Raw genomic sequence first — 27215 nt, forward strand, 5'->3', positions numbered from 1 at the left:
ACCGAACCAGGGAAAGCTTCTGCTGAGACAGACAGAAACAAAGAGCAAGACAGAAACAAAGAGGGCAAGACTGGAGATGTACCGCCCTGGAGCACTCTGAGGTCATCTTTGTCTTCAGTAGCTTCTTTTTTGAGAAAGAGGATGCTTCATCAGCATTTAGCATCTGTGCTGTCTCACAGCAAGACCTCGCACAGCTTGACCCCAGGCTTGGTATCCAGCCACCTCCTCCTGTTTGCTTTGCCTGAGGCAGTTTTAAGGGAGAAATGAACACACAGCTATCAGTTCAGCTACTTTGCCTCAAGATGAATGTCATGCATCCCTGCTTGTTCATCTGCCTGCCCCTCAGTCTCCCCTGCTAGCACTTTGGTTTGATACAAATCCTTGCATCTGCAAGAGGGTTTCTGGCAGGGCAGCCTTCTCGGGCTCCTCTCACTGAGTACTGATGCCAAAAATGTTAGTTACAGCATCGCAGCTTCTCCAAGCCCTGCTCTTACACAGGAGCACCTATTGATGAGCTAGATAAAGGATTTATTACTCATTCTGATTCTTCTCACAAGCTGTTCCTGAACTCATTCACCTGTTCCTGTTTGAGGTTTCTCCTTTGGGCAAAGCAACACTGAAATTCTCCCTGACCCTGCCGGAAGTCTCGGCTCTCTTTGGGCTTTCCCATTTCCTTGGCTGTGTGGCACACGTCTGCCCCGAGCCTCCGACATCTCACCCTTTGAGCAATTCAGCCTTACTCTCCCCTGGGAAGCTGCAAAGCAGGATGGTGTGTGGGAGCAGCCCCAGGACAGGGTCCAGGGGGGACTGTGGGGTTTTCATCCCTGGAGACATCCCTGAGCTGCCTGGTCCAGCTGTGAGGCCATCCCTGCTCAGAGTGGGGCTGGCTCGAGGTCTGGGAGCTCCCTCCCAGCCAAAAAATTCCTGGGGCTCTACAGTTTTGCTCATTCTCAGCAAAACCCACTTGGATCCACATCACCCCTGGCTCTGCCCTGCCAGACAGACCCATCGTGCTCCTGCAACACTCCCAGAGGGGTTTCTGCTCCCTGTTTCTCACCCAGCTCTTCAGAGCTACGTCTCTCCTCTCCCCCCAGCCCCTCTGGGCAGCTCTCCTCGAGCACTTTCAACATCAAAGTTGCCGTTCAGAGGTTAACCTGGATGTTTTGAAACAAGCTGGCTGTGTCACATCCACCCCTGTTTACAGGAGCACATGCTGGTCCTCGTTGTTTCCCTCAATCCCTTTGCCTTCTCCTGGAGAGGCAAAGGACACCCAGCCACCGGGATTTCAGCCCTGCCACACCAGTCTCAAGCTTCCTCTTCCCTTGGCCACGGCTTGGGCTGCAGTTCCCACCCACGCTCCTATTATCGATGCCCTACATAGCTGAAAGCCAGCTGAGCTGCAAAGCAATGGAGGACTCTGTGTTTGGAGCAAGGCAACGCGTTTGCCCGTAATGATAAGAAACCGGTGACTCAGGATGACGTGTAATGATTAGATATTAGATCGCACAGCCCGATTGCACAGGGTGTCATAGGGCAACCGAGACAAGTTTTTACGCTCAAGACCCGCCCCAGAGCATCTCTGGAAAACTCCAAATCCGAGGATCGCACACATGGTTTTTGCACTGACTCAGAGCTGGCTCTCCCCCCATCCCATCCCATGCCCGGCATTTCTCACCGCCCTGCGTCACCCCCGGCTCCACCACCGGGCCCCACGCTCTGGGCAGGACCTGTTTTCATTGCACAAAGGGCTTGACAACTCTACGTGCGTGACCTCAGCGGAGGCACCTGACTCACACAATGGCATCAGTGGTGTCTCCACTACCTTAGCAAGCAAAGGCAAGGGGTCTGGAGCACACTGGGAAGCGGTTGACAGATGCACGTACCTGCCTGCTCTCCTTGACCCAGCTGCCGTTTCTCCATTACTGCTTTCACGCCTGGCTGTGCCTGCCAGCCGAAAGGGATTAGCTGGGGGATAAGCTCCACACTTAGGTGTCTGTTAGCCAAGAGCAGGGCACGAGGAGCCATCCCTCCCCACAGACTGGCAGCTCCAGAGCATCAGCCAGCTCTGCTCGCAGTCACCTGGGTGACGGGCAGCCAAACCAGGTGCCACAGCACACCTTGGGACGGAGTCACCAGGCAAAGTTCACAGAGGGCAACAAACACCTGAGCCACCCCCTGCCCTTTGGGCAGTCTCCGTTTCAAGGTGCCAGGTCCAACCTGTGGTTTCAAGACAAAAGATTAAATTTGAGAGGTGGTTACGGTTCCCATCTCACAGGACAGTCCCATCCTTTGGATGCAAAGATGTCCAGCTGAAGAGGAGCAGAAGATCAGGTTGAGCGTGGCCAAGTTTCCTTCTACAGAAGGATATGGACAATGACTCCTGGGGTCACAAAAAGCAGGCAGAAACCCTGACAGAGCAGTGGGGTCCTGTGACGTGTGCTGTAGGACACTAGAGCACCTCCTCCAACTGAAAAGCACTCTTCTGGAGACACCTGGCCTGATTGTGCATCTCCAGCTCCATGCAGCACCAAACTCATGGGAAACCACAAGTGTTATTCCATCTTCCCAGGCTGTTCCATCTCTCCAGGGCTCGGCTTGTACTTTAGTACCTTTTGTTCCTTCTTCATGTAACTGAACAAGAAGCTGAGCTAGAGATCTCCAAAGGCCACTGCATCCACACCAACCACATGCTGCAGCAGATCCCCCACAACTCTTGAATCCCACACTTGCATCTCCCAGGATGTAACTCGCATTGCAGTGCACCAGGTGCCTTCACAGCAACAAAGGTGAAACTAAACCATGCAGCAGGCACAGAAAACACACATTTTCTCTAACACTGAGCCCCCTTTCTGGGGCACAAAGCAGGGAAACACACCTGCGTGTCCCTTTCTGGGGTGCCCCCACCCCCCCAAAAAAATTGAGGCACACAGCAGGGAAATGGTCATCTAACATCAATCAAGATGACATGTTTAATTATTCCCTAGATCAAGGAGCCAGATATTGCTGTAGGATGCTGTGGGGATCAAGTGCACCACATTGAAGAGACAGCCAGCCACTGACTCCTGCGGAGAAGAAACGGCACCGGAAAGGGGGGGGCTCTGGCCCCAGGCCGTTTCAGGACACAGCTGAACAAAGCCCACAGCACCCAGATCTGGTGCTGGGAGAGACTTTATTGCATTCCAATAAAGGTCCACATAAGCACACCCCAATCTGCTTCCCGACTGAACAGCTCCCGCCACAGCCAAGGGAAGCACCACTCCTCAATGGCCAAGGTCTCATCCTGCTCCAAGGTGGGGCCCAAAGGGAGCACGTTCCACCCACAGCACTGCGGGTGGCTCAGGTCTTCTCACGAGGGCCGAGCTGAGAGGTGCCGCTCAGCCCAGCCTCAAGACTGAGCGATTTCTACTGCAGGCACCACCCTGCTAGCAGTACCCCTCTGCTTTTGGGATGCTCAAAAACAATAGAGGCTGGGAAGAGGATAAAAATAAAAGCAAGATTCTTTAAATCTGTATCCCTACAAGCCAACTCAATGAAGAGCCTCTGCAGAGCCTGGATTCTCCCAGATGCCAGCTCTGTGCTCAGGCAGTTTCCTACAGACCCCCGAGCCAACCCTTGTGACCCCCCAGCCCCACCGCACCCCCAGAGCTCAGGGACCCCCCGCTGCAGCCGGGGCGGTGCAGGGCTGCGCAGCACAGCCTCCCGCCTGACCCCGCTTGGCCCCTGCCGGGCCCCAGGGAAGCGCCCGGGCACACGGTAACGCTGCTTTACTAGGGAGCGTTAAACCAGTAATTACGTGACGCACCAGGGTGAGCAAGCGCCAGAGACGTCCACATCTCCCAAGTGCCCGGGGCTGGGAAATAGCCTCAGACACACCACAGGTGCTCAAGACACAAAACCGCACTGAAGTCTTCAGGAGTCGCTCATGCCTTTCATTAACTAGAAGGAAGAAGAGCAGTAAGCCCAAACGTGTAGTTAACAGCTCTCCTGCCACAGGAGGGGAGAGACCCCACGCTTCCCGGGGATGTGCAGGTGAGAGAAACAGAACTCCCTCCCAGCCCTCCGAGTCAAAAGCAGCCAGCTATGGGAGTAAAAACACCACTGCAGCAAGGACAAGTCAGTTCCAGTCATTTATTCATTGCAGCACCTGAAGTACACCAGGTACTTGGTGAAGATCCCCAGATAGACAACAGGAAGAATGCTCGGTACAGTAAATTATATAAAGAGAGTTAAATAGATAAAATAACATGGTAACCTCTCACTCTGGCTACAAACAGAGCTGACTAGCCCTGAGCCCAGGTTAACATCAATAGCTTCAGTCCTTCCAGCTGGTTCATGGCCCCACGCCCAGGGACAGCAAGGCATCTGTCCTCACAGCTGAGGCAGGCAGTGTGCACTTCTCGGCCAGCTCTTCAGCAGCTCGGCTTCCGAAGCTGCGCAGAGCCCGACTTCCAGTCAAGGTTCAATCTTGTTGAACACGTCTGGAAAGCCGGTCCCAGCTTTGGTGCAGAAACAAAGAGCAGCTCTTCCAAAGATGGGCCTTCAAGTACTTCAGGATCAGCCACAGGTAATGCACTGGAGACATCCAGAAAGACTGGTAGAGCCAAGAGGCAGGGCAGCACCCCAGACTGTTGCCTTTCCTGCGCTAAGCCAGATTTAAACCACGTTTTGAGGCTGTTCCTGAACTGTGTACAGTTCAGTCATGCTTTTGCAAGACACTTGCTTTGCAACTGCGTTAAGACAAGTCTCCACCCACTCTAGGTTTCCAGTTTTATGCCAGAAAAAAAATCCCATCCCAGAAAGACTACGTATTTCTCTTCAGTTTTCACATATCCACTTTCAGGAACTGTTCACCTTCTGTCGAGAAGGAAGATGGGGTCTGAAGCCATGTGCCTGCAGAACAGCAGGCATCACAAGTAGCACCAGAATGAAGAAAGCCCATGTTACCAAGACAAGACTGTTATCCCACTGAGACTGGCTTTACTTAATCTAGGAGATCACTGTATCTCTCTAGAGCCTGCTTCTCCAGTTCCAACAGCTTTTGGTACAATTTCTCAGCAGTTTCTTCATCCACATCAATCTGGAAGACAGTAAGAACAGTACTGTGAGACCACCACCTTGGTGGCAGCTAGCACAGATGCCGAGGGCAGCTCTGGAGATAGCAGGGTGCATCTCCAGAATTCCTACATTCACAGAGAGGCAACCAAAGGCATCTATCACCAGGGAACGAGCCAGAACATATTTTGGGAAAGCATCACCACACACCCATCCTGTTCTGACCATCACTTCCATTGCCTCCCAGACTCCAGCCTGAAGCTGGCAGCCAGGAGTTACTCCAGGAAACCTCACAGATAACCCCACATCCCTCCTTGCTGCTCAGCATTCAACACGCATCTTGTTTCCACTCCAGACACAGGACACTCTTGGCACCAACTCCTCCACGCAAGGCCGATGGCAGACCCCTAGCCAAGTCCCCCGCAGCCGGAGGCTGCTGCTCCATTCACCTTTCTGGGCTCCACGTAGTTCTTCCCCAGTCCAGAAGTACAGCTGTGGTATTTGACAAGTGCATCCAGGTACTCTGGCTTCTGCTTGAAGAGCCACACCTAGGAAGAACAGCACAAACGTGTACGAGTCTAGCGTGCACCATCCCAACCAAGCAGTCAAGGACATGACTGTCAGTGGACACAGGTGAACACAGTACAGGTGCTTCCACCAAGCAGGAGGAGACTTGATATCCAGAGAAGTCTGAGCTGGCTCCTCTCGCCTGTGACCTACCAGAGCGGCAAACTGTGTTTACGTCCCAGTGCTAAACCACTGGAGAAGTCCCCGTGGCTGGACTCACCCACTGCGGCTCTCAGGACACCGTGCCCTGCGTTACCCACCTCCTTCCCCTCTGCCTGCTCACTGCCAGGGGGACAGCAATGTTCTCCCTGACCGAGAGAGAAGGAATAGTGTCTTTTCCAAAATCATTTATTTTATGGGCGTCTGATGAAGGCCATAAGCATCACCTGGTGGATCAGCCCTGGTCATAGCTGGTCCCCCAGCACTCACTGCTGCGTGCTGGTCAGGGGTGAAATGCAGCACTCGCCCAGCAGCCTTGCTGAGAGGCTCTTTGTTCAAGCCAGCAGACTGGAAGGGTTACCCAGAAGGAAGGAATATTAAAATCAAATTGTGAACTACTTACATGAGCTTCTGCTCCATTATACGGTGTCAGAGTGTAAGTTTTGGCAAAAAAGCGGATCTGAGGGGAAAGGAAGTACATGACAGAATCAGTATTTTGGCCCAAGGCTGGGTTTTTTTGTTTTTGGGGTTTTTTTTTGGCAATCCCTCTGCAGCTCAACCACACCAGATCACCTACCATCAGTAGAAACGCCTCTCAAAGTGGACTACAGGTAACACTGCCCACATGACTAAAGCATCCCTTTATCACCACAGACTCTGGTCTCCAGAGCCACCCACCAGATAGCTCAGCAAGCCTCGCTCCGTGCCCGCCCCCCCCCAGAGCCAACGAGCCATACGTATGCCCCGCGGGCACCGCTTCTGGAGTGGCTGCGAGAGCACACCAGGCAGGAGGCAGAGAGCATCTGCAACGCTGCCAGGAGAAACGCGATCCCTCAGGATTGGCTTCGGCAGAAAGGTCCATCTGCAGCAGGAGCCTCAGGGCTCAGAGCAGGCAGCCTTCAGGGGCAGAACTGCAGCGAACCTGAAAAGCTGAAGCCCAGAGGAAGAAAGGCAAGGCAAGTTTTGGTGAAGAAGCAATGGAGAACAGCAGGCTTTGCTTTCCCAAGGGATGCAAAGAAGAGAGTAGGAAACACTGCCTTCTAGAGGGATGGAAGGAAGAACACTGAAAAATACAGAGTCTGTTCTAGAAACAAACACTATCTCAAAGCACAGGGGCCAAGTTTTGTCCCGAGCTCTGCTGCCACCAAAACGACAGCGTTTCACAAGCCCACCACAGGCTGGCAAACCTTCCAAGGGGAGCCTTGACAACCGCTGCTGTGGCTGAAGGGCTGAGCGCTGCCTCTGTGCACAGTGCTGTCCAGCACCAAACCTCCAAACTCAGCTTGGAAATCGGGGCCCCGAGGTGCCAAAGGGAAGGTTTGCAGAGGGGCCAGCCCGCTCGATCCAACAGAAGGAAGAAGAGCTGTACAGCAGCATGGGTAGCAAGGAGCCAGAAGCACACTGCACATCACTTGTGGTGAAGTTCATGACAGCAGGGCTACCTCAACCCAAACTGAGCCAGGAGATCCACTTACCAACCACATGATGGGCATTAGCAGCTTCCACAGAAAAACTGGCAGGATGCTGTAGGTCATGTTGGACATAACGAGACCAGGACAAACAACACTGGAATACAGACCCTGCAGAGAAGAAACCAGGTCAGTGTGCAAATACACAACAGTTAGTCTGAGAATGGGTCATACTCCTTCCCTCCTAGTACTTCTCAGCAAGAAAGTGAAGGTGAGTATCGAGACCAGTTAACAGTAGATGCTTTCCTCTCTAAAGTTAGCGGAGCCAAAGACTGATTAGCTGTAGTGAGTTCTGAGAGGCCCAAACTGGAGATGTTCATGTTAAAGCTGGGCCCATTGCAAGCCCGTGAGACAGGAGGCGCAGCCTCCCAACACATCACATGTTGCAGTCTACACGCAGCTCAGCAGTCATCCCACAAATTACAGCCTACTCAGATCAAAGACTACCTCACCTTCAAGAGATAAGAGTTCAGCCTTCTAGGACTAAACCATTTTCTCTTGCAGTACTTCAGAGTGCAATCACTATCGCTGCACTAGGGCTGCAGCTTGCCAACAAAATCCGCCAGTCCCCCGTGACAGGGACGGCAGGTTGCTCATACAGCTTAGCAAGCTTGAGTACCAGCATGGAGCCATCAGGAGAGACAGCACAGCCTGCACCTCAAGCGCTTGCAAGCAAAGCTGCCTGAGCAGCCCCGTTCCGATAGGCAGGAATGCCTGAGAACAGCAGCAGCTCTTTGCTCTTTAAGATCAGTTTTTTTGTCTAATGCGACAGCTAGAGCTTGTGAGGTAGGGATTGCTCAAAAAAAACTTCTGCTTTCAGCTAAAACCCATGGACAAAAACCCCAGGAGCAATCTCTCTGGCAGATTCTCCACCGCCCACACCACCGGTTCAACCTCGGCTGTGTCTAGTTCTCCCATGTGTGTTAGGGAACATATCAGCTTGCTGCAAATGAGTGCAATTAGGTAACAACAATAATGATAATTATAAATAGTAGGAGCTCATTAGGTTTCTTCAAACTACAAACCCCATCATCACCTGCTTATTAAATTTCCTGTTCAGAACCACACTTGTCAGGTCAGTAGCATATTTGGAGGAACTGTATGATTCCTGCCCCTTGGCATGCTGATAGTCAGAGAGGCTGAAGGCAGACTCCCTGGCATTGCTGGAAGAGGTCCAGATGAGTCGTGAGGGCTTTTCGTTACCGCAAAGTAGAGACTCAAGTTGACGAACCTGCGAAAGAATTGTTAACTTACTTAAATTACACAGTAATTTTAAAGTCTGGCAGTGTAGCTTTACAGTTGTTAAAATCTCAGCTTTCTTGGCCAATCTTCACTAGACTAGCCAGAAGCAGCCACTGTTCGGGTATAACTTCAGCCCAAGGTCCATTAGGAGCGTTTACAAGCAGCCGCCATTCTCCTGCACAGCTCAGTTGAGCACCTCAGAGTTTAATACAGCCAAGCCTTAGCATTCACCCTGGACAGAGGGAACTACCTATGGTTTACTTCTATCCACTGGCTGACTAGAGTAACCTCAAAATTATATTAACCCTTGCAACAACTATCACCATTTATTGCTATTTAAACAAAGCTCAAGACCTTTGCCCTATCGTTCTTCATCGGCCAGGCTGCAGCCTGCATCAGCATCTGAACCTGTAAGACAGAACTGATTCATCGGTACCCACATCAACCACCAGACCGAGGGCTCGATCTTCACACACAGCCACTTCCCCATCCCTGGAAGTGTTCAAGGCCAGGCTGGATGGGGCTTCGGGCAACCTGGGCTAGTGGAGGCTGTCCCTGCCCATGGCAGGAGGTTGGAACTAGGTGATCTTTGAGGTCCCTTCCAACCCAAACCATTCTATGATCCTCACCAGGATAAAGTGTCCAAAGAGGTTGGTAGCAAACACCTCCTGAAGTCCATCTCCATTCAGCCTGTCCGTCTGGGTCATTATGCCTTCCGCAGTGGTCAGCATGTGAAGCACCTTCCTGGAAGCCAAGGACAGGAGTTAGAGGGGAACACAGCCAGGAGGCATCTACTGCTCCCCTGCTTCAGTCCTTCAGAAGCATCCCCCACCCTCCAAGCAGACTCTCTAGTTTTAAAAACGGCTGGAAAAAGTTTACCGAGTATCCCAGCCCCTTTATTTGCAAGTCCCTCAACACTAGCTAGAACAGACTTGTCCCTTCCTTCACCTCACCACAGTAAAGTACCATAAAAAAAAAATAAATAAAAAAGTCTTGCTCTTCCATTTCACATTCAGATAACAAAATCAAGCTCCAGCTTGGAACTAAGCCTAGGGCCAGGCCCAGTGTGGATAAGGAAAGCAGTCTAGCACCTATATTCAACACCCCAACAACTACATTAGGCTCAAGACGTGTCACTTTGCTCCCTAGCTCAGCCTCCCTGCGCTGCTTATAGAATACTGACACATCCCCATGGTGCTTATAGAACAAGCATCAACCCCTGGCTTCACAAGCTACCACAATCCACAGCCGATAACAACTACAAAAACCTACAGCAGAGCCAAAACAACAGCAAGGAGACCCAGCGAGAGCAGACTCCCCCTCCCCAGCAGCACACCAGCGTTCTTCATGCCGCACCTAGTGCCAGGAACCGCAGGCTTTGGGCGAACCCTCGCCCTGCACGGGGCAGGCCCCACGCCAGGGATCACAAGCAGCACTGGGTGCCTTGGGGCACAGGGACGTGCCCCACGTCGCGCTGGGGAAGGGGAATAAGAGCGTGCCTCGGCTGTGGCCGTGCTGCCGGCACCCCACGGACCAGCCCCCCCGACATCTCCTACCCGGTGAGGAGGCCATGCCAGAGCGCCTTGAAGTTCACGTGTGGGTTGGGCATGATCCCAGCGTTGAGATAGACGAAGTCCAGGCGCTGAAACCTGAGTGGGGAAGAGCACAGGGGTGAGAGGCGGAGGGCGGCCGGGGGGGTCCGGTGGGGCGGAGGACGGAGACCCGGTACCTGCAGCGGAGCTCACGGGTGACGCGCAGGACAGAAGCCAGGTTACCCAGGTCCACTTCCACGGTGGAGACCTGGGCGGCGGGGTGTGCGGCCAGGATGAGGTTTCGCGTGGCTTCGCTCTTCTCGGCGTTGCGGCAGGCGATACACAGATGGATGCGGCCATCCTCCTCCAGCAGCCGCCGGCACAGCGCCAGCCCCACGCCGCTGCAACGGCACGGTGTCAGATACAACGCTGAGCGGGCTGAGCCGAGCCGAGCCGAGCCGGGCCGGGCCGGGCCGAGGCAGGCCCGGCCCATCCCGCCCCGTTACCGTTCCTCCCCCGCCCGGTTCCCCGCCGCTCACCCGCTGGCCCCGGTCACCAGCACCACTCGCTCCATCCCGCGCCGCCGCCGCCCCCGCCCCCCCGCGCTATAAGGGCGTCCCGCACGTGACGCCCCGCCCCGCCCCGCCGCCCCCGCCAATCGGTACGCGCCAAGGGGGCGGGGACAGCACCGCCGGTGGCGTGATGGTGGGCCGAGCGGAGGGGGCGGAGCGCGGCGGGATACGCCCCTTGGACCCGCCCTCCGCCGTGCAGGCCACGCCCCTCTGGCGCAGGTCACGCCCCCGCTGTGCAGGCCCCGCCTACGGCGCCCAGCGGCTCCGGTCCCCACTGCTGCCCTCGTCCTGCCCTGCCCTGCCTTGCCTTGCCCTGCCTTGCCTTGCCTTGCCTTGCTTTACTTGGCTTTGCCTTGCCTTGCCCTGCCTTGCCCTGCCTTGCCTTGCCCTGCCTTGCCTTGCCTTGCCTTGCCCTGCCTTGCCTTGCCTTGCCTTGCCCTACCTTGCCTTGCCCTGCCTTGCCTTGCCTTGCCTTGCCCTGCCTTGCCTTGCCTTGCCTTGCCTTGCCCTACCTTGCCCTGCCTTGCCTTGCCTTGCCTTGCCCTGCCTTGCCTTGCCCTACCTTGCCTTGCCCTACCTTGCCTTGCCCTGCCTTGCCTTGCCTTGCCTTGCCCTGCCTTGCCTTGCCTTGCCCTACCTTGCCTTGCCCTGCCTTGCCTTGCCTTGCCTTGCCCTGCCTTGCCTTGCCTTGCCCTGCCTTGCCTTGCCTTGCCTTGCCCTGCCTTGCCTTGCCTTGCCCTGCCTTGCCTTGCCCTGCCTTGCCTTGCCTTGCCCTGCCCTGCCTTGCCTTGCCTTGCCCTGCCTTGCCCTGCCTTGCCTTGCCCTACCTTGCCTTGCCCTGCCTTGCCTTGCCTTGCCTTGCCCTGCCTTGCCTTGCCTTGCCCTGCCTTGCCTTGCCCTGCCTTGCCTTGCCTTCCCCTGCCGGCCCAGCAAGCCCTTCGTGCTCCGCAGCTGCAGCAGGCAGGCTTTCTGCGGGCAGCCATGGTGTGCTCTGCCCGCCCATCCTTTGCAACCGAGAGACGTTTTGCAGCCAAACAGAAATGCCACCAGGTCACTGCTGCCCGGTGCTGCTGTGGCAGAGAGGTGCAGGTCCCGGCGGAGATCTCCGGTGCAGCCCTGCTCCTGGTGAGGCCGGTGTCACAGCTGGAGCAGAGCACGGACACAGCAGCCCTCCGCACCTCCCCGGGGAAGTGGGGCTGCCCCCCAAGTGCCCTGACACCCTATTTAACCCATGGCCGTGCATACCCCGTGCAGCGCCCAGGCACGGAGCCCAGGGGCTTGGGTTCCTGGGAGCTGCGGTGCCCGTGAGGCAGATGCTGCGACTCACCCTGAGCAGGGAGAGGGCATCTGAGGGCAGAGGCGGATGGGTACCAATTACCCGGCATTAACAAAGCCTGTCCTCACTCCTGGTTGTGCTGCCGCAGGCTACGCGTTCCGCGGGGGCGAGACCTTGCCTGCCGCAGCCAGCAGGACCACACACGGGGAGACCACCCAGCCCCACGGGGAGACCACCCAGCCCACAGACCTCTATCCCTGCCCTCCCCTGTCCCAGACCCACTGCCCTGCCTGTGGGCATCTCCTGACGTGAATGCTGAGCCTCAGAGCACCCTCCCTGTCATGCAAGAAGATGGGCAACCCGCAGGTGTCTTGAGCATCCTTCCTCCATCTCTTATGCTGTTACCTGCGTGCAGGCCCCCGAGCTCTCCCCACACAGCATCTTGGGGCACACAGTGCAGCCCCGGAGCACCTCAGCAGGCAGGCACTCCCGGGGGTGCCCGTGGAGGAGGCGAGATGCCTTCTGAAATGCCGCAAGGAAACCAAGCAACCAGATTCACGTAGCAAGTGTCTCTTCAGCGGGTTTGCCCCTATGTATAGGTGCATCTACTGAGTATATGTATGTCTTAGCAATAGAATACTGGAAATTGTACCACGCGTGACTTGATGGTGCTGAACTAATGCATACAAAAGTATGGAGGGGTCCATGTACCCTCTAAGTACAAAGTTCCTCCTGTCCAGCCGCAGGAGGATCCAATTTTGGGGGTCCTGGGGGGCACGTGGCTTTGGCACCTGCCCGGTTTGCTCGCGGAGCTGCCAGATCCAGGAGGACGGACTGGTGCCAGATTGCCGTGGGATGCTCGGGGCAGCAGAGTCCAGCCCAGGTGCTCCAGCCAAGCTGTGATCCCTGGGCTGAGAGCCAGGGAGAGCCGGGGTGCCTGCTGCTCCGTGCCCACGGGCTGCTGCAGGCTTGGGAATCGGGCAGCAGCTGGGGAAAGCTCTGCTATGTGCATTCCTCTCATGGCAGGTGAAGACGCAGGTTAACCCTGGGAGAGGAGGATCTGGAGATGTCCCCTTGGAGGTGAAAGGTGCTAACATCCTGCCACCCGCTGCCGTGCAGCACCCGCGGGCATCCGAAGTGCATTTCTTGGGCAGTTGACAGCTCTGGAGTGGCTGTGGTCGGTGAGAGGAGGTCCCATCGGTGTGCCTCTCGCCGGGGCTGGCACGCCTCTGCGACACGGAGGAGCCGCAGCCGAGCATGCTGCCCGCTCCAGCAACCGGGCAAGGAGCTGGGAGCACAGTCAGGCTTCTCCCTGTGTGACCAGGATCTGGCCGGCAGGGACAGGGCTTCCTGCCCCTCCATGCGGCATGTCCAAAGCCCAAACTGTCCGGAGAGTGTTTGTTTTCGCCCTGTAATTGCACAGCCCACTGTGAGCTAGTGACAAGTCCCAGCTCCTCCTTGAGCAGGTGGTGGCTGCTGGACCGTCCCTTCTCCAGCGGGCAGGTACCCGCATGCATCCCTTCCCCACACACGGGCCGGGAGCTTCCTCACAGAGAAAGTCCAGCTGAGGTTCCTCCCCTCCTACCAGGGGAGAGAAGCTGCTCTGTCCCGGTCATCATCACCAAGAACACGCATCAATAAATAACCCTCGTCTCAGCCCACGTCGCTCCCAGGTTTGGGTCAGCACGCGAGCGGGAAGTCCGAGTCATCCCACGCCGTGGCTCTCCTTGCTGCCCTTGGGGTTCTCCTCTGGGGCTTCACTGTACAATGAGAACAAGACCAGCTGCCTGGGTTTTATTGCTACGTCCGAGTGAAGTGGCTTCGCTTTGCATATGGGGCTCCTCTGGGGACGGGGAGGGATGGGGACCGGGCTGGGGGGAGCAAAGGGTCATTCTTCACTGGCTGACTCCTGGAGAAGGCGATGGATATCCTGGAAGGAGGGACGATCTTTAGTGTCCCGTCTCCAGCAGCTGAGCATTAGCTTATAGACTGAGTCAGGGCAAAGTGCGGGCTGGGGAAGGTAGGTCTTCAAAACAAAAGGCAAAGATGACAAAGGGAGAGAGTTATTGCCATGGAAACCAAAAAGCAAACCGCTCCTGGGGAGCCCCATTTTTCCATGCACTGGGACAGGGGGCCATGCTGCTGTGTGCCCAGGGGCAAGGGGACCCCCAGACAGCACGGCTGGGGGGGGCTGTGGGATGCCTGTTTACATCTCCCAGCCTGGCTTAATGCCGGAGTGGGGTCAGCAGGCAAGCAGTGCCTTGGGCTGTGTGAAGCACAGGGTTTGCCATGCCGGGCCCTTCACCAGAACTCCTTCCCAGAGTTCCTGCCCCATAACTCCCTCATAGCCAAGCTCCCTATCTGGCCACCTTAAAGACTTTTCCCAGGTCCCCCAGTGTCCCACCACTGCCTGTCCCATCCCATCCCATCCCATCCCATCCCATCCCATCCCATCCCATCCCTTCCCTTCCCTTCCCATTCCATCCCATCCCATCCCATCCCGTCCCGTCCCGTCCCATCCCGTCCCGTCCCTACCTGCCGGCCCTGGTCCCGGAAAAACTCGCCGGTGTTTTCGATGACCTGCTCGTCAGACAGCTGGGAGTAGGGCTGCTCCCTGCAGAGTGTGAAGGTCTCCCACAGCGTCACGCCAAATGCCCACACGTCACTGGCTGTTGTGAACTTGCCCTGGCCGGAGGGAGCAGAGCAAGGTTGGGCACAGGCATTACCCCATCCTGCTCCATAAGCCCTATGTGCCCAGGGTTCAAAACCACTTTCTGGAAGCTTCAGCTTCCAGATTTGGGCCCAGAGGGGGCTCGGTCCCACAGACCTGCTCTCTGCCCAGGGCCAGAGCCTGGCGAGCTCCAGGTCTGGCTTTCAGTGACTGCTCTGAGAGCTGGGGCTTGGTAAGGACCCAGCTCCCTGCAAAGATAAAAAGTAACCCTGCTCCCTGTTCCAGGTCTGACCATGGCCAGGAGAAAATGTCCAGCATCCCGCTCAAAGGCTGGACACCAGGACACCAAAGATCACCATAGTCCCCCCATCCTGCCTCAAAAAGCTGCTACCACTCCTGCTTTCTGCACGCTTTACCCCGAAGCTGGGCTCCAGGGAGGAGAGACTTCCCCGTCCCTTCTGCACCCCCCCGCCCAAGGAAAAGAGGCTGTGCACAGCCCCAGGGCCACGTCACTGTCCATCAGAGGACCCCAGGCCTCACGTACCAGCAGGATGCTCTCCCAGGACATCCAGCGGATGGGGAGCACCGCCCGCCCCTGGATGCGGTAGTAGTCCCCGCTGTAGAGATTCCTGCTCATGCCGAAGTCGGCTATCTTGATGGTGTACCGCTTCCCCACCAGGCAGTTGCGTGTGGCCAGGTCTCGGTGCACAAAGTTGAGGGAGGAGAGGTACTTCATGCCGGAGGCGATCTGGGTGGCCATGAACCGCAGGTCGCTGTAGCTGCCGGGAGGGGGACAAGGGAGGACTGAGGCGCCGGGCAGGACAGCAGCCGAGGGGTACACGGCCCCGAGCGGGTGCCCCTGCCCACCCCTGCCCGTCCCGGGTGGTGGTACCTGACAGTGGGTGGGTGGCTGGCGGGGGGGCTGCCTGCCTGCTGGCGGGACAGGAACTGGTTGAGGTCTCCGTTCTCCATGTACTCGGTGATCATACACAGCGGGTCGTCTGTGATGCACACCGCCAGTAGCCGGATGATGTTGGGGTCCTTCAGCCGTGACATGATCTTGATTTCCTTCAGAAAATCATTCCTTTCCGGAACAGAAACCACACGGATCGGATAGACAGACCCAGAGGGGCACGGAGGTGCACATGGACTGGCCAAGCGTGCCACCTGCCCGCCCAAGCCTCGCGGGGACCTGCAGGTCCCCTCTCCTGGGACTGGGGGCCATGAAGGGGAGCTCGGGGCTGATCCATGCACAGCTGTGGGGTGCACTCAGTGGGTAGATGGGGTGCTGGGGAGCTGCTTAGGACCAGTAAGGACTGAGTCCTGAATTTCAGCAGCCCATCATCCCCAGACAGCTCAGGCGTGTGGTCCTCACAGCTGCACCGAGCGCCTGGCCGCTGGAGGCAGGGGATGCTTTCCAAGCATCCCAGCTCTCCTGGGGGGGCTCTACGCTGGGGGCAATGCCGGGGCGTGTGCACCCCCCCAGCCCTGTACCTGGCGTTCTTGTTGGCGTCTGCTCGCAGCATCTTCACAGCCACCAGCACGGGGTGGTTGGAGCTGACGTCCAAGCCCTCCAGGGCAAAGTCCTTGCCTGTGAACTTCTCCATCCCCTCCACTTCACAGAGATGAACCTGGAGGGGGGCAAGGGGCAGCCATTACCTCTGTTGACTGACAGCCTCCCCCAGCACCCACGAACTGGGAAGGGCCTTGCCCGAGCCCTGCTCAGAGCAGGTCCAGCTCCCACTCACCTCCCCAAACTGGCCTTCCCCCAGCTTCTCCTTGAAGGTCAGCAGCTTCCTGGGGAACTCCTCGACGGCCACATCCTTGCCGGAGAGCAGGTCCATGGTGAGGGCTGGCACTGAGTAGGTGTTGCCGCCCGTCACGCCCTGCAGGTTCACGATGTCGGCCTCGGCGTAGTGGGGGACACCCTCGGGGACACTGGCCTGGGACGGCTTCCCGGGGCCGCTGCAGCCTGCGGGGGTGACAGCGGGGCCAGCCCTGCTGTGGGTGTCCTGCCCCGCACCCCCTGATCCCCGGCGCCCACTCACACCCCGGCCACTGGCTTCTGCGTCCCTGTCCTCCCCAGAGCCCCCACGCTGCCCCGGCACGGCTGGGCTCCTGCAGACATTGCAGGCTGCTCCACTCCTTCCCCATCAGCAACAAGTGCGCCAACCCAGCCCCAAGCACCAGCGGAGCAGGGATCAGCGCCCGACCTCGGGATCACTGAGGAAGAGATGCCAGAGCATCCCAAGGACACAGCTCAGCCTGGAGATGGACACCGGTGATGGGTCTCGACCACAGGCTTTGTGTGACCTCCGAGCAGGATGCATGGGAGCTTGTGTGACCTCCCTCCCGCTCCTCTGTGCCAAAATGTTTGGAGATTGGCCAGATTGGGGCTGGGGAGAGAGGGCTGCAGCAGGCTCGATGTGTGGTAGATGGCTCTAAGCACGCAGGGTGTCCCGGCTCTCACCCGTGTCCTCCTCCCCCGGGGTGAACTCGGGCAGCTTGCGGATCAGGCGAGAGGGCTCCTGGTAGTCGGGTCCCAGGGGGAATATGCGGTCGTAGGTGGAGCTGGACTCCTGCTCGCTGGAGGAGGAGGAGCGGTTGTGGTTGAACATGCTGGATTCACTGGGCAGGGAGAGGCTGACGGTCATTTCGTCATCCAGCATCCTCCGCGACGCCTATGAGAGGGGGGCAAGGGAGGAGAGAGCTGGGGCGGGGGGTCCCTGCAGCACTGATGGGATGGGGTCTACTGTGCTCCAGGGCACCATGGCTGGGCCCAGCCCCAAGCCCTCCTCTCTGGTGTCCTGTCCCAGGGCTGTGGCATCCGCCTGGGGAAGACCTTTATCTTCATGTTCCCCCCTTCTCTTGTTGTCCTCTATGCAGAAGAGCCCTTGGTTAGCTGAGAGCTGCAGTGAGAGCCCCTCAGGCTCCTCTTCCCCAGCCCAGCTTCAGGACAGAGGGATGGACAAGCAGGCAGGTCCCAAAGTCACCACTCTGCTCAGCTAAATCCCCTTGCTTGGGAGATGGGTACAAATCACAACCTTCCCCAGGAGAGGAAGGCAGCATCAGCCCCTCCATGGAGTCTGCTTTCCCCATGCTGAGCTCCCAGAAGAACCTGCCCAGGATGAGCCCACTGCCCCGGGACACTGCGCCAGCCACTCCGCACTTACCTTCTCCAGCATCTTCTGCCAGAACTGCCGCCACAGTATGATGACAATGATGGCCACCAGGATGAAGATGATCGCTACCAGGCACCCGATCAGGATGCGTGTGTTGCTGTCGTCTACCTTGAGCGTGGGGTCTGGCAGGAGAAGGGGACAGCAAGAGCTGGTCATGCTGGGGCATGAGGAGAGCCCCTGCCTCTTTCCTCCATCGGATGGGGCAGAGCCCCCCAGAGCATCTCCCCACCCAGCTCAGGACAACGTGCTTTTCGATGCCTTACCATAAGTGGTGGGGACCACGGGCACCTCAGGGGGGGCCACTGAGTTGTTGTACATGGCTGCGTCTGGCAAGGGAGAAGAGACCATCAAGGTGGGGAGCATGGGTGCCCTCCCCACAGCCCCACTCCCTCCTTGAAACCCCTCCCCAGGAGAGTCCTGTCCCTGCAGGGCTCATGGCAGCACGTACCTGACTGGAAGGTGATCTCGCTGAACATCATCCAGGTGTCGGCAAAGTAGTACTGGCACTTGATGGCGCTGGCCATGCGGTGGAGCAGGGGCACGGTGACAAAGCGGGCGCTGGGGTTCACGTCGTCCAGCACCAGCACCGAGGAGACGGCGCTGGGCTCCCACTCGCTGGCGTCAGCGCGGAAGTAGCACTGCACCTCCTTGAAGATCTTCACCCCTTTGGCGAACATGTTGTTGCAGTGGACCTGTGGGGCAGCCCGTCAGCGCGGCCATGGCGGGGGATGAGGACAGGGGATGGGGTGGGGGGGGGCGCACGGACCTTCATGGCGGTGAAGTTCCTGATGCGGTCGAACTCGAAGGTGATCTCCACGTAGCCGCCGGCGGTGCTCTCGTTGCGCCAGCCCACGTAGTCATAGCCCGGCCAGACGTGGTACTCGTGGGTCTGCGTGAAGTCGTCCAGCCCCGACACCCCATCCGTCAGCTGGCCCAGGCCCTCCGTCATGCTGGTGCGTGCGAGGGGAAAGGGACCGTGACTCTCGCCAACCCCACAAACCTGCCACCGCCCAGCACCCCCCCTGCAGCTCCTCGCAGCCCCTGGGAAATTCAGGAGGGGGTTTTGTTGTTCTTGATGTTCTTTCTGGAAAGGGCTGCGAGATGCTGAATGTGTAGTGCAGTTAGTGTAAATCCAAGAGAAGGGCTGGGGGTGCTCTCCCCATCACGCTGTCCCCATCACGGTGTGCAGCCTCCCAAAGCTGGCCACGTCCCCCACTTCAGGGAGACCCCAAGTGTTTGTTCCGTTGAGGATCAGCACATCACCCTGCAAACACGGGGAAGAAACTCCCCATCCCCTCCTGCTCCGCGCGGTGCCCACAGCCTGCCCGGTCCTCACCTGTACCCGAACGCCCCGTCGTACACCGAGTCATTCAGGTAGATGATGGTTCCCCCGGGAAGGACGAGCTGCTGCCCGGCCGGCGCATTGTAGGACACCAGCCCGTCTGTGGGGAGGGGAGGTGAGCCCCAGCCAGCCCCGGGGTGCTGCCAGCCCCCCGTGGGACAGACAGCCCCCAGTGGGAAGGCCAGCCCCCCAGCCAGGCTCTGGGGGCGCGGGGAAGGGCACAGGACCGTACCACCCACCCAGCCAGACGCAGCCATACAGCTCCACACGCAGACAGACGTTCATAGAGTGGTCGGTGACAGGGATGAAGCGGACGAAGCGGGCGATGAGGGGCGGCTCCAGGTCCTTGAGGACGATGTCGTAGGGGTTGGTGTTTCCATCCAGCACCTGGAGAGAGAGAAGCTCGGTGGGGATGGGCAGGCGCAGCCCCCCCACCCAGCGCAGCCCTCGCCTGCCTCCTCACCTGCTTCCCGTGCCGGTTCCTCCAGGAGATCCAGCGGGTGCCGTCCCGGCTGTAGTTGATCTTATACATTGGGGCAAACTCGTTGCCGTGGCCCCCGGCGTGGCGCCCCTGGGTGCCCACCAGCGTGATGAAGTGGAGTGCGTGCAGGTCGATCTGCAGGAACTCCTTCAGGTCGTCGGGCTCCACCGGGATCTCGGGGCACCAGGCGCCGTCGCCATCCTCCGAGTCCAGCCTGTGAACCCAGAGCGGAGCAGCCGTTCGCGGGTGGCTGAAGCCGGCCCAGTGCCCCCCTTCTGCCCCTCCGTGGCAGTGCAGACCCTGCCATGGGTGCCGCAGGAGGGTCCCCGCAGCCACCCTGCCGGCTGTCCCCACACTCACCGTCCGTACTTGGCGGCTGTGGACTCGGACCACTGGCTGGAGGCCGAGATGTCCTCGTCGGGGATGTGTCCGCCCGACATTCCCAAGGGGTACCGGCACACCGCTGCAACGAGACCGGCAGGGCGCTGAGCGGGCATCCCTCCTCACCTCCCCGGTCGAGATACGTGCTGAAATATGGCATAGCACTGCCCGGGCTGGGGCACATCCACAGCGCCGCAGGCACTGCGGCCCCCGCAGCTCAGGCGCAGCGCTCTCCATCCCTCTGGCTTACAGAAGGGGGACAAGGCACGATGGGACCGTCCTGCACAGGCAGACACCTGCCCAGACAACTGGAGCCACTGGCCAGCAGTGGATGCCAGCCCAGGTGGAAGCGAAGCCGGGAGCAAGGAGAGGCAGTGCTCCGAGGGCTGCTGGACACACCTGGAGACCCCTTCAGCCTTGCTGGCAAGCGGTTCAGCTGCAGTGGAGAGAGAGCCCGGGGGCTGGCACTGCTGTCTCCACGCTCCTCATTCTGGGGACACCCAGAGGGCTCGCTCCAGAGGCTGCTCGCCCAAAAAACCCACCCGCAGCAGCCTATTTTCAGCCGTGCCCCCCCGCTGCTCCCCCCGCCTGCTCAGGGGAACAAGGGACAAAGGCGGGCGCTCGCCCTCCCTGCTGTCCCCGCGTGCGGCTCCCATCACCAGCCCTGCTCCCGCCCCGGCCACGAGTGGAAAAGTACCCAGCGCAGCGGGCAGGCTGCATCCCCGAGCGGCGGCCGGCTGCCCCGGCACTGCATCCACGCCGCTTCCCAGGAGTTATTTTTTCACGCCTGGCTGCCAAGAGAGCTGCTGAAAGGCCAGCTTGTTTGGCTGTGTTTACTGTCTGGCCATCGGCTCCAGCCCGCAGCGTTCCCTCCGCACGCCGCCCCGAGCAAACACCTGCACCGAGGCGGCAGGGCCCAGGCAAGGATGCAGTGCCGGGGCCACCTCCTGCCCCCAACGGCCTCCGGCTCGCCTGGTGCTGTGCCGGCAAGGAGCTCGCGTCCCAGCGCATGGTGCTGCCCCGCAGCTGGCTCCTGTCCCCAGGTCCTCGCACCACAGGGACCACCTCCTGCATCTGACAGAGGGATGGGCACATCTTCAGCACGAGCGCTGGCGCAGTGGGGAGCATCTGTTCTTGTCTCCCACTCGTGATGCTCTGCAGAGCGCAGCTCCCACGGAATTCCCATTTCATGCTTGTCGAACACGGAGCCAGTCTAGCTCCTTTGCCCTAGCTAATAACCATCCAGGCAAAGCCAATGCTCCAGCCCTGGATGGCTGCAGAGGAAACAGGATTGCTTCCCTAAGCACCACGCAACCTCCGGGGAGCACCCAGCAAACTCTTCCCACCATGGAAGAAGCCTTTGAAGGGACCTGTTACAGGCGTGCCCCGGGGAATCCCTGATGCACTGAAGGAGCCTGGGCTCCATGTCCATCCCTGCAGCGCAGGACGGGGCTGAGTCCTGCAGAAACAACCATTTAAACACACTTCTCTTGCTGATGTCCGGCACAGTGTTGTGGTTTCTGAGCAGAAGCCAGGCACCTAGTCAAGCCACTTTACTAAAGCCAACCTTGGTTTGCTGCAAAACCGCCAAAGAAAGCACATCCCAGCGGCAGCAAACAATACCCCAGCGCCTTGCCTTCTGCACGCTGCAGCCTCAAAACTGAGCAAGCTCGATGAGCCCCCGACAGAGAAGAGCCCCACTCAGAGCCCGGGGCTCTGGCTGCAGCACTTTGCCCGTACCCAGTGCCCCGCCAGCCCACCAGTGCCAGGACAGGTGCCTGTGGCACACGGACGATGCTTTCTGGGTCACTGGCGGCGGCTGAGCTGCGTGTGGGACAGCAGAGTGCCCAGGCAGGTGTGGGTTTGGGGGGCCATCTGACACAGGTCCCAGAGCTGGGAAAGTCCTGGAGATGGCAGAGATGATGTGAGCCCAAGCTCAGATGCCCTGGCACGAGCACAGCCCAGGGAAACACACCTCATAGCTCTTGCAGCCGCCCAGTCCCTGTCTCACTTACCTGGGTTGACCTGGGCTCTCGCAGCCTGTGGGACGTGCAGCAGCAGCAGCAGCAGCAGCAGCAGGGCTGGTCTGGGGGTGGCCGACATATCGGCAGTCCTGCAGAGACAGAGCCAGGGCTCGTCACGCCGAAGCAGCTGAGCCACACGGAAATGCCAGTCCTGCTTGGGGCGGCCAGCCGAGGGCAGGAGGGCTTCGCTTGCACGAGACCCCGTGTCCCTGCCTCAGCCTTGGAGCTGAGCCCCAAACCTCACATCCGTGATGGTGGTCAAAGGGGTCCTGATATCCCATCCCCTCCGCCCCCACCCTCTGGGACCTGTGACCTCGCAGTGCCGCACCAACACAGCTCCGGCATGGACAGGTAACGTGGCTCTGCCGTGTCCCTGGAGCCGGCCGCGTGAATTGGCCACGGGACCCACACGCACCTCCCAGGGCTCTGCCTGGGGACGGTACTGTCCGGCTCCACCGACGGGCGGGAAGGCTCTGGCTGGGCTGCCCGCCCTTGGATGGCGTTGAAAGCAAGACATTGCACAACTACATCGCATAACAAAATAATAGCACGTTGCAACACTCGGTTTCCCTGCCTTCTGGCTCCAGAGAGACAATAGCAGACAATCGCCTGACTTTTACAGCATGTTTATTGTGACAGTTCTCTATGGCAGAGCAGATCTCCAGGACATGGGCGACACAGAGAGGCGTGACAGAGTGCACCGGAGATAGCTTGCACCCGTGTCCTCCGGGGAGCATGGGATGGGGCTGGAGGGGACCTGGGGCTCCTGGCAACGGGGCTTTGGCTGCAGCAAGGGGAGAAAAAGGGTTCGTGCTGGCAGGGCATCTCAGAGCAGGGTGCAGCCCACAGCACGAGGGGATCCCCCCGGCCCCAGCCCCGGGACGTGCCTGCCCTCTGAGTCGGCGCTGCCACCACAGCCACCGTGCAGGGCAGCGGCCATCGCCCTGGCTCTGGCGAGTCCTCGGCCGCCAGGAGCCCTCCCGAGCCCGAGCAGCTCCTGCTGCACCCGCATGCCTCTGGGGAACCACCTCAGGGCATGGCACCGTGCGGGGGGATGCACCAGGGACACCCCTAAACATCACCAGCCCTGCCCCAGGCTCCCTGGGCTCCCTCTCCCCTTAATCTGCCAAAGGGACGTTTGTCCTCCTGGACAGCCCTTCACACAAGTGCTGGATGCAGATTAGTCCTCTTTTTATTAAAAAAGGTTATTTTAATCTAGTTTACGTGCACATTAACCTTTGCAAGAAGAACTAACCAAGCCAGGGGTTAAAGGGACCACAGCTCCCTGCTAAATGGGACCTGGCTGCACCCGAGTGCCTGGGTAAGCCCAGCCGAGTCCCACCGTACCAGGGATGTCTGGGATGGACTGGCAGGTCCCCAAGCTGGCCCAACACCAGTGACCCCGCAGGTGGGTGCCTGGTTGTGTCCCTGCACCCACCCCACGCAGGGACCCCCAGTCTTGTCCCCACCGCCAAGAGAAAGCCCAAACCCGCTCTGAACCAGGTGCCACACGGCTGATGCCCTCCTCCTGCGGAGCCCAGCTGGGAGGTGCTGGGTACGGCCCTGCTCGCTGGCAAAACCGGGGCTCGGTGCGGGTGGAGCGAGGCAGGCTTGCTGCGACCATGCCGGCACCCAAGGGGATGCAAAGCCCCGGGAGCTGCCACCCGCACTCTGCCAGAGGCTCTCTGCACCCAGCAGCGCGCTGCTGCATTCCCCACGGGTCTCTGCTAAACGCCACAAGCTCTGCAGGAGGTACAAATAAACACCTGGACTTAGGGTGATTTTTTCCCCCTTTTCTTCTATTTTTTTTTTTTTTTTAAAGCACAGATGTGATTGCTTTTTTTTTTCTGTTCCCAGCTGGGAAAGTTTAGTTGGTTGCAACTAACTCAGCTGCAACCGGGAATTTCAAGTGCATCACCGAGAGGTGCACACAAGGCTCCTGTGTTTGATGACGGGCAGTTCCTCCAGCATTAAAAATCTCAATTTCCTTCTGCATTCCAAAAAACATCCAGGGATATTTTTTCCCACTATTCTTTCAGGCTGAGTAAACTCCTTAAGCATCAGGATACCAGATGCCGTAACGTCCTGCAGGGAATGCATTTACATTTAGTCTAATATAGGGAAATTATTCCCACGCAGCCATTGTGAAGCGCTCGTCACTCCTCAGGGGAGCGGGGCTGGGGGACAGCGGGGAGACGGAGACTCAGGCACCGAGGCTGGGGGCTAAGGGACGCACGGTCAAACCATCCGAGCAGTATTGGCAACCCAGCTGGAAATCAGTTTTGTTCCACCAGCCCTGCAAAAGGGACGGCTTTGCAATGTTTTGTCTGAAAATGTTTGCTGAAAATTTTCAATCACTGGAAATTTTTAGTGCAGAGATTTTTTGGAACTCCTTCCTGGCGTCGCCTGGGCTTGGGAGCTTCCCTCGGCCGCTGCTTTTTTTCCTTCCCTTTTGATTTTCCCCCATTCTTATTCTACTGAAAACACCAGGGAAAATTAGCGGGGGGAAAAAAAATTAAATCCACATTTGTTTAGAGACAAACCCAACCGGAGCCACGGTCCCTCTCGCTCCCAGCCCATGCCAGCTGGTGAAGTCCCCAGCTCGCTTCCCGGGCGGGCACCACCATCCTCACCGGCACCGGAGGAGCATCGTCTGCGGGGAGGGGGCTGGAGCAGCAGCCCGCACCCCCCCTGCGCACACCAGGGCCTGGCCGTGGGTCTCCCAGGGCTCCCGTTGCAGGACCCCCGTCCTTGTGCGGGGCTCCCCTCCTGCTGGGATGGTGGGCGGGTGGGACACGCCAAGGCCACGCTGGAGGAAACGTCCCCGGGCGTCGAGCAGCTCCCTGTGACCCCGGACCAGGACCCGAGGCACACGGTATTTCGGTAAGGGAGTTGGGGACCCTCGCCCCAGCTGGCACTACAGCCCCCAGCATGCTCTGCCGCCGGCGCAACCTCGGCGGGAGCGCAGTGCAGCATGCCGGGACCCGTAGTCCTCCTCCCCTCCAAAAATGCCATTTTAGACCTTCTCCGGGCTGGATGCAGCCCCATTTTCTGCAGCAGCAAGCGCCTCCCCAGCCACAGGCTGCCTGGCTCTGCCAGGGGCATCGCAGCCGCGCAGGGTGTGAGCAGCGGCCGGCACGTCCCCGCGGCTGCCAGCTGCCCTGGAGAGACCTGCCAGCAGCACAGCCCATGGCCGTGGGGCCTGGGGACACGGTCCTGTGGGTGCTGCACCCAACAAGCACCCCCCGCCAGCTGAAAACACGCAGCCTGCCTCCCTGTTCCATGCCACGGTGCACGGCATCACCCTGCCACGGTGCACGGCGTCACCCCGCCACGGTGCAGGGCTGCACAGCATCGCTCTGCCGTGGTGCAGAGCTGGGAAGCCACAAGCCTGTCCCCAGCACCAGGATGGGGGGGCAGGATGCTCAGGAGTACCAGACCGGTGGCCCTGCGTCCACTTGCGAGCGTGACCCGGTGCCTGGCTGCGGGACCCTGGGGACAGCGGGGCCTCTCTGGCTGGCCAGCACTGCCGCCGGCGCTGCCAACAGACACACAGGCGGGAGCTGAGGAGGGACACCAGGAAACGCTGTCCTGGCACGAGGCATGGGGGGAAACGCTGGCAGTGGGGGAAGAATGGAGAGAAGGGGCCAACCGTCACCTCCCCGGGTGGGGACGCTGCCCCAGCCCCTTCCCGGCCAGACCCACACCCTGGCTCCTCTGCCCGGGGTCCACCATGGAGCACGGCTGACCCCGCATCCCCCCAAAATCCCACGCCTCGGTGGGGCAAACGCCTCTCCGCGCACCCAAAAGGGACTCACCAGAGCGGGGAGGCGGCGGCGGGCAGGCGGGCTCCTCGCCCCTCACCCGGGCCGGGGGAGCCAGGCGAGGAGCGAACTTCCCCGGGCTGATGCAAGATGCCTCTGGGAGCGCGTTCACATTCTGCGGATTCCTGGGAGCCGTCCAGAAATCCCACAATCCTACATCTTGCACATTTGGTTTCAATTAGGGAGCGGAGAGGGGGAGTCACTCACCAATCCAGGCTGGCTTTTCGGCGGAGGTTATTTTCCTCGGCCCGAGGGAATGTGTGCAAAGCTATAATTTACAGCAAAACCCATTCATAGCGCGAGAGAAAAAAAAAAAAAAAAAATCCCCGTGGTCGGTGAGGGAACTTAAAGCAATAGGCAGCATTTTGCTTTTCGGTGCTCGCCCCCGCAGCTGCGGGATGGCACGCGTGTCCGGGACCCTCCTCCTCCTGCATCGAGGGTGCAGGGGCCAGGTGGGACATCCCCAAAACGTGGGTGATGGAGACTCTCCACAAGGCTCCATCTCTGGCCCAGAGGGTCCTACACAGGCTGCCCGGCTCCGGGTCCCTGGTGGGACGGGTGCCGAGCTCCTGCGTGGGCACGTGCAACCGGGACACCGGCCGGAGAGCCGACCTGCCCCGGCACGTGGCGCAGAAGTGGCGCTCCGGCTCCCCAAACTGCATGCTGAGCTCGTGGTTTTACATCATTTCCAGGCACTAGCTTGGCACTGTGGACACTGACTACGCAACGTGGTAAGGAGAAAATAATAATAATAATCAGCTTGATTTAATTTTTGCGCAATAGCTAAAAATGCAATTTTTTAAAAAAAATAAATATCAATATTCTTTCAGATCAGTGTTTTGGCTGTATTTCATGCCAGCACCCCCACTGCCTTGGGAGGGAAGCAGCACCCCTGGCAGCAGGACAGCAGCTCCCAAAAAGCGCTCCTGCCCCACGGGGCACCCTGCGCTGGAGAAGGCACCTGCCCCAGGGCTGCAGCCGTGCCTCCAAACCCCCAAACCACCCAGCTCGCCAGACTCCCAGTCCGTCTGCTCTCCAAAAAACAAACCGAGTCCCAGGCAGGGATAACCACCCACCACCCGACAGGATGCCAGCGGCGTGCCGGGGACCCTCCGGCCCCAGCGGGCAGGGGCTGCAGTGCCAGCCCAGCCACGGGTGCAGCGAGAAGCACCCCCCAAGGCAAGGCAGAGCACGGCAGCTACCGCCGGGCTGGCAGGGAGGGCAGGCAGGCAGGAGCAGGCAGGGAGCAGGTTAGCGCGGTGCCTGCTGCAGGGCTCTGCACCATGCCCAGCCCTTGCCCGCGCACAGGCTGCCCTACGTGCACGCCGGCACAAACGCCGGCCGGCTCCGCTCTGCCCCGCTCGCCTTCTGCTACCTGGAATTGGCACTCAAATAACTTGGCGGCAGCCAGCGCTGTGTCACTCTATCCCAGGACCTAATA

At 59.1% G+C, this 27215-nt stretch overlaps 2 protein-coding genes across 4 annotated transcripts; both read right to left on the bottom strand.

The window, feature by feature from the left end:
• Positions 1–4114: 4114 nt before the first annotated feature.
• HSD17B7 (hydroxysteroid 17-beta dehydrogenase 7) lies at positions 4115–12474 on the bottom strand. Of its 2 annotated transcripts, none has more exons than XM_075760202.1 (9): positions 12275–12474; positions 10219–10422; positions 10046–10138; positions 9119–9233; positions 8284–8478; positions 7254–7358; positions 6182–6238; positions 5502–5600; positions 4115–5077 (listed from the first exon to the last, which is right to left on the bottom strand). In XM_075760202.1, the coding sequence occupies exons 1-9, from the start codon at positions 12472–12474 to the stop codon at positions 4982–4984; spliced, it is 1164 nt and encodes a 387-aa protein (XP_075616317.1). In that variant the 3' UTR covers positions 4115–4981. The 2 variants fall into 2 exon arrangements, with proteins under 2 accessions (XP_075616317.1, XP_075616318.1); XM_075760203.1 differs by lacking the exon at positions 12275–12474 and adding an exon at positions 10561–10682.
• On the bottom strand, positions 12424–25928 carry DDR2 (discoidin domain receptor tyrosine kinase 2). Of its 2 annotated transcripts, none has more exons than XM_075760201.1 (17): positions 25769–25928; positions 21942–22039; positions 19906–20008; positions 19528–19759; positions 19304–19451; positions 19059–19164; positions 18489–18672; positions 18171–18414; positions 17986–18048; positions 17714–17844; positions 17011–17221; positions 16289–16512; positions 16035–16171; positions 15433–15624; positions 15085–15319; positions 14405–14554; positions 12424–13895 (listed from the first exon to the last, which is right to left on the bottom strand). In XM_075760201.1, exons 2-17 carry the CDS (start codon positions 22027–22029, stop codon positions 13758–13760), a joined length of 2586 nt encoding a protein of 861 aa, XP_075616316.1. In that variant the 5' UTR covers positions 22030–22039; positions 25769–25928; the 3' UTR covers positions 12424–13757. The 2 variants fall into 2 exon arrangements, with proteins under 2 accessions (XP_075616316.1, XP_075616315.1); XM_075760200.1 differs by having other exon boundaries at positions 13633–13799; positions 25769–25903.
• Positions 25929–27215: the final 1287 nt, after the last annotated feature.

The sequence above is a fragment of the Balearica regulorum genome, chromosome 8 (assembly GCF_011004875.1).
Source record: "Balearica regulorum gibbericeps isolate bBalReg1 chromosome 8, bBalReg1.pri, whole genome shotgun sequence".
Lineage (NCBI taxonomy): Eukaryota > Metazoa > Chordata > Aves > Gruiformes > Gruidae > Balearica > Balearica regulorum.

Excerpts from the sequence above, each read along its gene's own strand:
- HSD17B7 (XM_075760202.1), bottom strand. The coding sequence starts at position 12,474 with ATGCACCTATACATAGGGGCAAACCCGCTGAAGAGACACTTGCTACGT. Across the intron at positions 9,234-10,045 it reads TGGCATGGCCTCCTCACCGG|GAAGGTGCTTCACATGCTGA; the intron begins GTAGGAGATGTC and ends CTTGGCTTCCAG. Across the intron at positions 5,601-6,181 it reads ATAATGGAGCAGAAGCTCAT|GTGTGGCTCTTCAAGCAGAA; the intron begins GTAAGTAGTTCA and ends TGTTCTTCCTAG.
- DDR2 (XM_075760201.1), bottom strand. The coding sequence starts at position 22,029 with ATGTCGGCCACCCCCAGACCAGCCCTGCTGCTGCTGCTGCTGCTGCTG. Across the intron at positions 17,845-17,985 it reads CGTGGTCCCCACCACTTATG|ACCCCACGCTCAAGGTAGAC; the intron begins GTAAGGCATCGA and ends TTCTCCTGCCAG. Across the intron at positions 16,513-17,010 it reads CCCGGGGGAGGAGGACACGG|GCTGCAGCGGCCCCGGGAAG; the intron begins GTGAGAGCCGGG and ends TCACCCCCGCAG.